This window comes from Pelobates fuscus, chromosome 6 (genome assembly GCF_036172605.1).
Source record: "Pelobates fuscus isolate aPelFus1 chromosome 6, aPelFus1.pri, whole genome shotgun sequence".
Taxonomy (NCBI): domain Eukaryota; kingdom Metazoa; phylum Chordata; class Amphibia; order Anura; family Pelobatidae; genus Pelobates; species Pelobates fuscus.
Window position 1 is genome coordinate 101,999,543 of NC_086322.1, and position 12,456 is coordinate 102,011,998.

The 12,456-nt window shown below is 43.2% G+C and overlaps 1 protein-coding gene across 2 annotated transcripts in view; it reads left to right on the plus strand.

The window, feature by feature from the left end:
* The first annotated feature begins 4,756 nt into the window (after window positions 1-4,756).
* Window positions 4,757-12,456, plus strand: part of PDLIM3 (PDZ and LIM domain 3) — a 67,655-nt gene continuing 59,955 nt past the window's right edge. Inside the window, exon 1 of one of the 2 annotated variants that reach the window (XM_063458119.1) lies at window positions 4,757-5,065. In XM_063458119.1, the coding sequence (XP_063314189.1) occupies window positions 4,973-5,065 (93 nt within the window). In that variant the 5' untranslated portion in view covers window positions 4,757-4,972. The remainder of the gene's footprint in view (window positions 5,066-12,456) is intronic. The other variant, XM_063458118.1, reaches the window with a different exon arrangement.

The following is a 12,456-nucleotide window of genomic DNA, read 5'->3' on the forward strand; positions in this document are numbered from 1 at the left end:
GGGCCAGACTGCCGACCTAACGGTGCACGGCTGCAAGTTCACTGGACTTAAAAATGGACCCCCCACTATAGTTACCAATAATTGGTAGGGTAAACGTAAGTGACCTACAGTTAATATAAATATTGATGGCACCTAATGAGAAGGCCCCCCTAGACTACCACGCTGGGGCCACGGGACTCACATTGCTTCTGATTCCAGTTACCAGTTATTTTACCTATTTGATCGCACTCACCTTCGTTATTGTTCTTATTTTAACTTGCACTGCTTAAGCTGGTACCATTACCCCCACGCCCTCAGAGGACCCCCTATCATGTCTCACTGTCGGAAGCGAAGGGAGACCCGGAGGAAGAGACGTGTCAGGATTTGTATGCTTTCTAACCCAGCCACCCCCCAGACCATAAAGCAGGACTGAATGTATGTCCACAGTATTCTTACAGGCAAAATATAACCTCACGACCGCCTATTACCACAACAAGTTTTTTCTTGTTCTTTATTTTTCTTCTTCTTTTTATGTTTCATTCTTATTTTTAACTCAGTTTGCGTACAACAAACAAATAGTTTTTTTGTTGCACAACCTATTTCTAATTGGTTACTAACTTGGCTGATGACCACCCCTGAAAAGCATCTCCAATGTCCAGACAGGGCACCGGCTGATCTACACAAACAGAGACTCACAGAGACTTTAAGGCTATACCGAGACATTGGTTGCCAGTGCCAAATTATCATGAGCAAGGTCACAGTGCCTTACCCCACCCAGGACTTACAGCTATGTAAAAGCGTGGCAGTAGCCAGTTAATATTGAGTCAGGTCAATTTGCATGCACTATCGTTTACTGGGGTTGCCACATAGTCCTGTGTTTTTCTGTCTTTGTTTTATTTATCTTTTATTTTTCGCAACCTGTTCTTGCGCACTATCTCCCCCTGCAATAAATACCGGATACAGGTCGCAGGGACAGATCACATGGCCCATAGCCAACGATACTTTCTCTTCTGCTCATATAAAAGCTGACCCTAACGTGGTTAACCTCAACCTATTAATCACGGGCAGGGCCCACTTATTTTAACATTGCTCCAGCCTGTGAAGCAATTGTTTAGTCTAGTGTATAGTCGACGCATTACCAGTCCTAATGTGAAGCAGCTACCTTCTACCTACTCCTAACCAATGAACGCTGATGGCCTAATCCTACAGTTATTCACCTGAATTGTTCATGCCTAACCATAATGCTTTAGATTAACTTCGCAAGAGATATTGTATGTTACATAGATCTAGCCTAACATTACCAAATAGATTAAATGCGTGCTAATTATGAAACTGTGCAAGCAACATCTTACTCCAGACTACTACGCATGACTAACCACTTTTATTAGTATTACGCTAAACTTGGTATTCACCGTCTGTACTGCTTAATTAATATAAAATAAGGCTTTCATTCATAGGAGATGTTTTACTTTGTCATTATGCTCCCAAATTGTAATACATAACGTACATCCCTTCTTTCTTATTCTGTACCCCCCTTAACGCATGCCTTATTAAAAGAAAGATTGACAACAAAAAAAAGACATTGTTCAGGGACCACCCGGGAGCTTGTTAACACTTTGGAACGGTTCTCACCACAGTGTTCTAATTGTTAGTCTGGGTAGCCGCAATTCCTATGGACATGAATTCTCATTCTCATGAACGCAGGCAGCGATGTTTGTGTATGAATCTCATGGAACTAAAATCGGACACAGAAATTCCCGAACACCACTGGACTTCAGTTCTATACAATTTAGAAGGGCACTGTTCGGTGAAATCGTTCGTCTGGATGAGGGGAACAAGTTTCTGGGTAAGAACATTGACTATGTTCAGTAGTTTGTTCGTTTCCAAACTACCAAACTAGACCGACCGCAAGCCCTGATTTGGGCATGGGACCATTCATGCGGTTGGTCAAAAATAAGACTTCCAGGAAATTCCTGAACCGCTGAACCGATCTGGGTGATTTTTAGATATGTTGGTCACCCAAATCAGGGCTATCAGGGGATGTAACTTTGTGGGGGGATTGTGTGTTTTAAGGTATGTTGGGGGTTTTATGAAAATGTGTGTTTTTGTGTCTGGAGCTAATTATGTTAATACAGTACTTGAATCAATTATCTCCCAGGCAGAGAGGAGGGATTGTATGATTATGTGTTGGAGTGTCATGTTCTTGATCAACTTTGTCATTGGTCTGTAACTTTGTACTGTAGTCTTCCGTCAGGTCCAGGTGGGAGTACCCATTGCATGGGGACTTGCATTTAAGGACAGTTGTGGCTACCATTAAGAGTTCCTGCTTACCCTCAACATAGAGTCTCATCTCATGCTTGGGGGAAACGGCTGTATCTACCCTGGGGATTGCTTTATCACTATATTCTCCTGTATTATAATTACTTGCTCTTTTAAGAGCATATTGCTACACTCTCTTGGAGGAGAGGTCTACACACTGGAAACTTGATCCTTGTCTTGTGTCCAAGGTTGGGTGGAGGACAGCAAGACCCCAACCAAGCTGTAACACTGGAGTGGGGACTACAGTGCTGATGGTGTCTGGTGGAGTGCTGGAAGTACTCGGAGGTACTAGGAAGCAGTGATTGGCAGAGGCACCCAGTCGGGGTGCCAGGTGGTCCATCACAATAACATTATACAAATATATTGAGGGCCAGTACAAACCATTGTCTGGAAATCTATTCATAAACAGGGCTATACATAGGACACAAGGTCACGCATTTATGCTGGAACAAAGGAGATTTAATCGAAGGCAAAGAAATTTTTTTTTACAGTAAGAACTATAAGGATATGGAATTCTCTGCCTGAAGAGGTGGTTTTATCAGTCTATACAGATGTTTAAACAGCAATTGGATAAATGCTTCCAAAAAATATAACATACAGGGTTATAATGACTAATTAGTGGGGTAGTCAAGGAAATATCTGACTCACATTTTGGGGTCAAGAAGAAATTTTTTTCTAGTTTGTTGTAAAATTGGCGCTTCAGACTGGGTTTTTTGCCTTCTTTTGGATCAACAGCAAAAACATATGTGAGGAAGGCTGAACTTGATGGACGCAAGTCTCTTTTCAGCTATGTAACTATGTAACACACACACCCATACACTCACTCATTAACAGACAGACACACATACATTCTTGCACACTCATATAATTTTATTTATTTATTTCTACCTTTGGGAGCTGGTGTAGAGCCACTCCCTGGGGTCCAGTGGGGGATCTTGTCCCGGGAGGTCTCCTACCTGCTCCTCACTGCTCTCTCACGCCCGCAGTTTAGTGATGCTGGGTGCGAGAATTACGTCATATTCCGGCACTCAGCATCACTACAGAGGGCATGCACAAGGGAGCATTGAGGAGCAGGAAGACTGAGCTCCCTCGCTGCTGCCTGCGATGTGGGGAGAGCAGGTGCCTACTCCGCCTGCAATGTGGGGAGAGCAGGTGCCTACTCCGCCTGCAATGTGGTGAGAGCAGGTGCCTACTCCGCCTTAGTAAGCATATCAAACTCTTGGCTCGCTGGGCCACAAAGATATTAATTGTGGGCCGCAAGTTTGACATGCTTGATCTAGAGGATATGACAGGATCCTTCAGCCATATAGATGAACCAGATGGTGTTTGAAAACTGACAGTTTGACTACTTCGGCATTACATTTGAAATTCAATTAATTTTAAAAATTGTCACTTTAATGAATAACTGAGTCTCTATGATCGTCCTTGCTTCACTCCCTGCACAGAAGCAGGAAAGACCAGATAGACTGATTGGTGGTTTTCAAACACTGTCTGAACCAAGGTGTATGTATTTGTCTGAAGTTGTTTTTCTGGCACTAGAGCTCCCCCCCTCCCCCCCCCTCGCTGACCCTCTCCTCCCCTCTCCAGAAGTTACACTACCACGCTCTGCCATTTACCTGGGTCCAGCACCCATGTCCCTCAGTGCTGTCTTGGATCTGCCTTGGTTCCTTTGTGATAGCCAAGCTCACGTTAGGATTTCCCTGTAGGAAAGCATTTTCCTATGGATTTTGGCTGATGCTGGACATCCCCAAGCACCGATCAAAAATTGCCCAACCACCCAGAGGTCCCTCTAGTGGCAGTCTAGTAGAAAGCCACTAAAGGTGGAGTTAACCCTGAAAGGTAATGATTGCAGTTTTGAGAAAAAAATGTCCTTTCAAAATTTGATGAAAGGCTTTTATTAAAAAAATAGTTTTTAGGTGGCAGATGTCCTTTAATCTGGCCTTGGTAATTGTGTAATTAGTTAGCAAAAACATGTAAAAGTTGTAATAATCTATTTAAGTGACACTTAGATATTCAAGTATAAATGAGGTTGTCTACTATAAGGAATTAGACTATGGATAAACAGTGCACACTCACAGAACACTTTTTAATGAACACTTCCCTTAACAAAAAACTTGAAAAAAATATAAACATTTATCTTAATTAATTCTTTCTATTTTCAAATAAGAATAAAATAACGTAAGTATAGCCCTAAAGAACAAGTTTAAAAGTCAGTGAACAGAGACAGAAATTAACATAAATAAATAAGCATTACATCTACATAAAGCAGAAGAGTACAAAATCTATTAAGAGTTAAAGACTCTGGGAGCAAGCCAAGTATGATGTAATTTCTCATGTCAGACAGTTCTCTCAGAGTTGTTGGGCACTGCAAATGTTAAATCTGTCCCAGAGGTAGAGATTGTTCCAATGTTTCTCCTTAACATTTCTCCTGTTGCTTCTTTTCCCTTCTGCTTATTCTCCACTCCCCCCACCCCACACTCCCCTCTCCCTGGTCTCCTGGTTAGGGCCTGACGTCAGCACAAGGGAAGGGATAAAGAGAAGATCATAAGGCATCAGGCTGCTGCAGTTTTCAGGAGTAGGGGGACAGCATCTCAGGACCACAGTCTGAGACCTTGTTAGACATTACTCATCATTGCCAGTTTGAATATAGCTCACTAGTTTAAGAGAGGAAAACATGCCTCAGAACGTGGTCCTTCCTGGACCTGCTCCCTGGGGGTTCAGACTAACAGGAGGTATAGATTTTAATCAACCCTTGATCATCTCTAGGGTAAGTGGACTGAACATTTTTTTTTTCATATTTCTCTAATCTATTCTTCTTTTCTTATAATGGTACATGCATCTCAGTAAGTAACTTTTCATGGCTTTCCCATTTCCTTTAGGCTCTCTCTTTATTGCAGTTAAAGGGAACTGTCATTATCTAGGGTTTTTAATATTATGTTTACTTGAGCCTTTATTTAACAAATATGTAATATGCAACTGGGCATCTTCATCTTAGCTCCATGTCAATCATTTTTCTAAACTCTGTCCTTTGCAACTGGCAGTCATCAAAGAGAAAATACACAAAGAAGAGGAGGGATGAAATTTTTTTCTATTTCTCACATGCTTTGCCTTGTCTGAATGATTACGTCATTTCCTAAATCTTTAACATAAAGTTAAAAGAAAGCTGAGCATCTCATTAAAAAGGTTAACACAAGTTATAGATGAGTTTAAGTGTTTCATTAATGGTGTATATCAAGAGTGATGATTCCCCTTAACAATATAAGATGAATGTGTTTATTATATGGATATTTCTCATTTAGAATAGGATCGGTCTACAATTGTGCCTATATGGGTGGTCCCCATTTATCATTTGGTGAACTCTATGACTGGTGACCTTATGTGAGCATTTAACAGGTGTATCGTTCTTGAGGAGTACTGAAATGACATTAGCAAAGCTTGTCCAATAATGGGTTACTGGCTTCAGTTGTGGTTTAGTTTGGTATGTGTGACATCATTTTTGTATAAAGGAATAGCTGGGGGCATCACAAGGATGATCTGAAATAACATCAGCCAAATAAAATCACAGGAAAGGGGAAAATGTTATTTTCATGCATATTGGATATGCTGTGGACTTTTCTATATTTGTGTAGTTTACAAATTATTTATACCAAAGGCAATTTAATATATAATTGAAAAAATTAAAGTGCAATCTGTGTCAATGTATACAATGTTATTTGGCTGGTATTTCGTGGGTTGTATTATTAAATAAATACAAAGATAAAATCATGTTGGATTAGATTACCAATGTTGATGTATGCAGTGCTGCTATTTACATGTGTTATAGGGGAAGAAAAGAATCATCATACATTTTCAAGATTCCTAAATCTTTTTCATCACAATTGGAAAAGATTATATCACAATATTGGCATTTTATATATACACACAAAATAAAAAATTGCAGGGGCGTGGCCACGACCGGGATGCAAACGGACGCATAAGAACAGAGCTCCGCTCAACTAACGGCAAATCAGCCTGAATCCAACCAGGTAGCGACGGCTACAGCACCTCTAAGGGCACTTACCGACTGCCTGCACCCTCGAGCACCCATGGCGAGCAAATCCGCTCGTAAATCTAAGGGCAAAACGCCCTCACTGCAGATCGCGGCCTTTTCCCCGCCAAACAAGCGCTTCCAAGATGGCGCCGGAAGCGAGCGTTCTCCTTACTCGGAATCAGAGCGCAGTGAGTCTGGACGGAGTGATATCACCTCAATATCGCGGACCACTGCCCTACAAGCTGAGGAAACCAATATCCCTAAGCTGCTAGAAGACCTAAAAGCCACCATCAGGTCAGACTTTCAGAAATTAGCAGCAGACATAAGAAAGGATGTTCAAGCTATAGGGGAAAGAACAGCTCACTTAGAAGATAAGACAGAGGAGATCATAGAGGCTCACAATAATCTGGCTGATGCCTATGATACCTTCTCTGCAAAATTGCAAGCGCTCGATACCAAAATCACAGATATGGAAGACAGAACCCGCAGGAATAACATCCGCCTGCGCGGTATTCCAGAGGAGGTCAGGGCCCAGGATTTAAAGCCGTACTTGACACAGCTATTTCAAACCCTGCTGCCAGAGGCTTCCCATCAAGAACTGGAGCTAGACAGGGCTCACAGGCTCATGAAACCACGAAATATACCCGCGGCGGTACCCAGGGACGCTATAGTCCGGGTCCACTTCTTCGCCACCAAGGAGAGGCTGATGCAAGCGGCCAGAGAACCAGCGCGTCTGACAGGGAAATATACAGGCCTTCAACTTTTTGCAGACCTATCACCGGCTACGCTAGCAAAAAGGAGATCCTTTGGTACCATCACTAAAGCACTGAGAGAGGTGCAAATTCCTTATAAATGGGGTTTTCCCACCCGTCTCATCATTCACAAGAACGGAGCAGACAAGATCGTTGCATCGCCGGAGGAAGGAAGAAGACTATTGACTCAGTGGAATATCCCCTTCCAAGCAGAGGTACCAGTGATCAGAGATCCGGAGCCGGCGGCTACCAGAATCGCAGGGGATTGGCAGAAAGTAGCATCCGCTAAGTGAACCATCATTTTGGAACTGTCAAACGACGAGTTCGAGCTATGCAGGGAACCACGGAGAGGGTGTAGTATTATTTACTGACAATCTGATATTCTTGTCTGTTTGGGTTTTTTTTTTCTATTGTAGCATCGCAAAAAAAAAAAAAAAAAAAACAAAAAAAAAAAAAAAAGGAAAGGGAAAAAAAAAGAAAAAGGGAGGAAAAAAAAAAAAAGAGAAAATGTTATAACAAAACTGTAAAAAAAAAAAAAAAAAAAAAAGTATTAGAGAGAAAAAAAAAAAAGGAAAAAAGGAAAAGAAAGAGACGGAAGTGCCTATACAATCACGAGACTGTTGCTACTCACCAGAAGGCCGTACTAAGCGGAACTTCGTGCGAAGGCTTTAGTACGCACGCCTTTGTTACTCTCCTACCCACGTCCCCACTAGGCTCACTAGAGAGCCAATGCGGTGTGGTACGACCACACTGTCAAAATGTTTGTCCCTGATCAACACGCAGATGTCTCGGATGAGGCTATCTGGAGTGGGGGGACACCTGTATATAGTTAATTTTTGGTTTATTGCTTTTTATTTCTGTTTACTTCTATTATCACTCCTTTTTTCAGTGGGAACAATGTATATTTATGGCTGGTATGACCTGTATGCTTATATGTCTAATGAGGGTGATGTAAGGTTATGGCAATGTGGGAAAAGAATGATGATCTACCCTGTAAGGGGGCCATTGGGCCCTAAGGTCAGCTCTTAAAACCCCTCCTCACGATGGTGCTTACCATTTTCTCACTTAACACAAAAGGGCTAAACTCTCCACACAAGCGACGCCTGGCACTACAGGAAGCAAAAAGGGCACGAGCCCACATAGCTTTTTACCAGGAAACACATTTTAAATGGGGTCACAGACCTAAATTCAATTCTCAACAATTCCCGATTGACTTCCACTCCTGTTATGCTAAAAAAAAAAGGGGAGTCTCCATCCTTGTTAGCAAAGATGTTGCCTTTACACTGGTGGCAAAACACACAGACAAACATGGCAGATATCTGATAATTCAATGCACAATTAACAACGCACATTTCACACTAGTGAACATTTATGGACCACACACTGACCAACCGGCCTTTCTAGACACGCTTTTCCAAAAAATTGAGGAAAAGAAGCTGGGGGAGGTGATCATAGGTGGGGACACCAATTTTATTCTGGATGACCACTTAGACACCAGGTCCTTAGGGACGGCAGTTCACACCACCGCGACATATAGAGCCCCCACAACGAGGAAATTGAATCAAATCCTCTTAACTCATGGATATATCGACCCGTGGAGGGTGACGCATCCGTTGGAACGGGACTACTCGTTTCATTCGCTTGCACACAACTCCTACTCACGGATCGACCGATTTCTATTACACAATTCAATGATATTAAGGGTACAGGAGACGGGAGTGGGTTTGATTTCTTGGTCAGACCATGCGCCGGTAACGCTCACATTAGGAGAACAATTTCCTAGCAGGGGTAGAGGTTCCTGGCGCATGAATGAACACCTACTCACAAATCCACAAATCCTAGCAAATATCCGAGAGGAGTTGAACCTGTACTTCCATACGAACCAACTGCCGGCCACGAAGCCAGACCTACTCTGGTTGGCCCACAAAGCCTACATCAGAGGGGTTTTAATTAAACATGCCAGCTATGCTAAAGCCAAACGGCTGCAAAATTACTTGTCACTTACTAAACAATTGACGGAATTGTCCGCACTAAACAAAGTAGACCCATCCCCCAACCGTGCGAAGGAACTTAAACACATACAACGCCAACTAGAAGAATTAGAACTGGCCAAAACAAACTTCATACTGCGAAGGTTTAAACAGCGCTTCTTTGAGCAAGGGAATAGAGCGGGAGCCCTCTTAGCCTCACAACTGAAAAAAAAAGCACTAGCCACTAAGATTGCATACATACACACAGCGCAAGGAGACAAAATATTAAACCCAGATACAATTGTACAGGAATTCGCCAGATATTACGGCTCACTGTACAACCTAAAAGAGGACCCTTCGACCCATGTCCCAACTCTAGATGAGATCAATACGTTCCTAGATAAGTCCCACCTGCCCAGATTACAGGAAGAAGACACGCAGACACTCATAACGCCTATTACGCTAGAGGAGTTACAGACTCACATAAGAGACCTACCTGCGGCAAAAAGTCCTGGCCCAGATGGTCTCCCGGCCATATATTATAAGACGTTCCTGGACCAACTAAGTCCCTCACTACTAGCCTTATTGAATGACAGCTTCCAAAAAGGCACCCTTCCTAAGGAAATGCTCTTAGCCCACATAGCTACGTTACCGAAGCCGGGTAAAAAACCGACTGCTTGCCCGAATTTCCGGCCAATATCACTCCTTAACATAGATACAAAACTATATGCTAAAATCATAGCAAGTAGACTTAGCTCAATCATACCCAAACTCATACATTACAATCAATCAGGCTTCACCAAAGGGAGACAGGGGTCGGACAATTCCAGACATATCCTGAATGTGATACATCACATCGGGGAGACGTCTAGTGAGGGCCTTCTCTTAGCGCTGGACGCGGAGAAGGCCTTCGACAGGCTAAATTGGTTATACATGAAGGAGGTGATGAGACGATTCGGACTCCCCCCTCCGCTTATCACTGCCATAATGGCACTATACACAAACCCTACAGCGAGTGTTTCTAATGCGGGCTTTGTCTCCTCCCCCTTTGCCATCACTAATGGGACTAGGCAGGGATGCCCCCTGTCCCCCCTCTTGTTTATTCTGTGTCTGGAGCCTCTAGCTCAAATCATTAGAGATTCACAAAACATTACCGGCATATCAATTGGGGACCAAACACACAAACTTTCGCTCTTCGCGGATGACATCATACTTACACTTTCCTGCCCAGAGAGATCCCTTCCCGAACTGATAGACTTGTTACGCACCTTTGGACAAGTGTCCTATTATAAGCTCAATGCGGGCAAAACGCAGGCACTGCCTATTAATATACCAAAAAACAAACGGGAGATCCTGGCCAAGCTCTTCCAATTTGATTGGAGAGAGGACTATGTAACCTACCTAGGAGTGAAAATAACCAAATCCATTAACACTTTGATGCAGTACAACCATGTCCCAATGTTGGCAGCCCTACGACAGGAGTTAGGGGGGTGGAGAGATGTCCGAATCTCATGGCTAGGCCGCATAAATGCACTTAAAATGATGTCGCTGCCTAAGTTGCTGTATATTTTTAGGATGCTCCCCATAAAAATTCCGAAAAGCTATTGTGCGAAAGCACAAAAAATATTTATGGATTTTATTTGGTTCAGAGGTAGAGCCCGAGTGGCAAGAGAGGTGTTACAGAGACCATTCAGGGAAGGGGGTATGGGGGTGCCTCAGATATGGGAATATAGCAGAGCGGCTTTACTAGCCCAAGCAATCAATCTCCACGCACCAATTGGCCTGTTAAGCTGGGTGGACATGGAACGAAAACAAATGGTGGGAGACGCTTTATTAGCACATATGTGGACACCCCCCAACCTGAGAACCTCACAACCTCATTTATACTCGACCACAAGGGCATCGTTAGATGTGTGGTCCACCTTTCATAAAAAACAATCACAGCCTAAATTTCACAAAATGGCGCCTTTGGCTGCCCTAAAGGCCATATCTCCATGGCTTTCAATTCGACAATGGGAAATTAAGGGGATCACGAATATATCACAACTACTCCTAGGGGGAGAGCTCCTCCCATTCCCAACCTTACAAGAAACATATCAACTGCCAACGAAATTTACATTCGCATACTTGCAACTTAAAGGGGTGATACTAGAACATGTTGATTATAGGAGAAAAGATACCAACCCCATGGATAGTGATACACAGCTACTGCTAGATTCATGCTGGACTGCACCGATGAAGCCCAAACTCCTTTCTCGTTGCTATAGAGCCCTTGCCGTCCCGGGGTCCGGAAAACCCATGACACTAGAGTCGCAATGGGAGAAAGAATCTGGTAAAATAGTCTCCCAGGAAAGGTGGATAAAACGACTAAATGCACTAAGGGGTGTTACCAGGTGCTATACACTAATCGAGGCTCATCGAAAGCTTGTTTACCGCTGGTACCTTACCCCTGACAGACTAAGCCGGATGTATGGAGGAGCGTCGGCAACATGTTGGCGATGCGGCCTAGAGAGGGGCACCATGACCCACGTATGGTGGAACTGTCGTGCAGTTCAACCGTTGTGGAAAGTGGTGGCGGAGCTGGTGGAAACACTACTGCTCGAGCTACCTACAGAACCTGAAATATATCTCTGGCTGGAGTTCCCCCCTTGGGTGACCTTTCATCAGAGAGCCTTAGTATCACATATAGCTCTTGCGGCCAGGGCACTTATAGCACTTAATTGGAAATCCAGCACCTGCCCGACAAAACAGGCATTAGTAGATAAAATAAACCTTCACTATGCATACGAACGTATGGCAATCCTTTCTGTGGGTGCTAACTGTACAACATCCAGGATATGGGAACCCTGGGAAGCTCTCTTCCCCTCAAAACTGGGGGGCAGCAACCCTAACAACAGGAGTATTTCGAGTAACTCTCCTCACATGACACGTTCTTACCAGCTAAGTCCACAATAACCTACTACTCACTGATTACCTGATATTCTACTGTGTATTCTTGTTAGTTTTTTTTTTTTTTTTTTTTTCTTTTTTCTTTTTGTTCCTTTTGTTTATCTCTGTTTTAGATGTTTAACTCACACAAGGTAACGGACAAACTAACTCGTTAGCTTATCAAAGAAACACTGTTACCATTAAGGTATCCACTACATGTGTGCATGTAACGCTTCAGACTCCCCCTCCGGCCAGCTCTGGTACGAAGTAGGCGGCTAACGCTATTGAGTTAAAATATGTCACCTAATAACCTCTACGGGGGCACCTCACACAGAACGTACCTGTAAACATAGGTAGCTGAATCCGATTCCGAGAGATGGGGGTGGAGGGAAGGGGGAAATAAGAAAAATGGAGACTATTATAATTTGAATGTTTATATAAATAATAGAATGGTTATGTCTCCATTAAGGCGTATGTT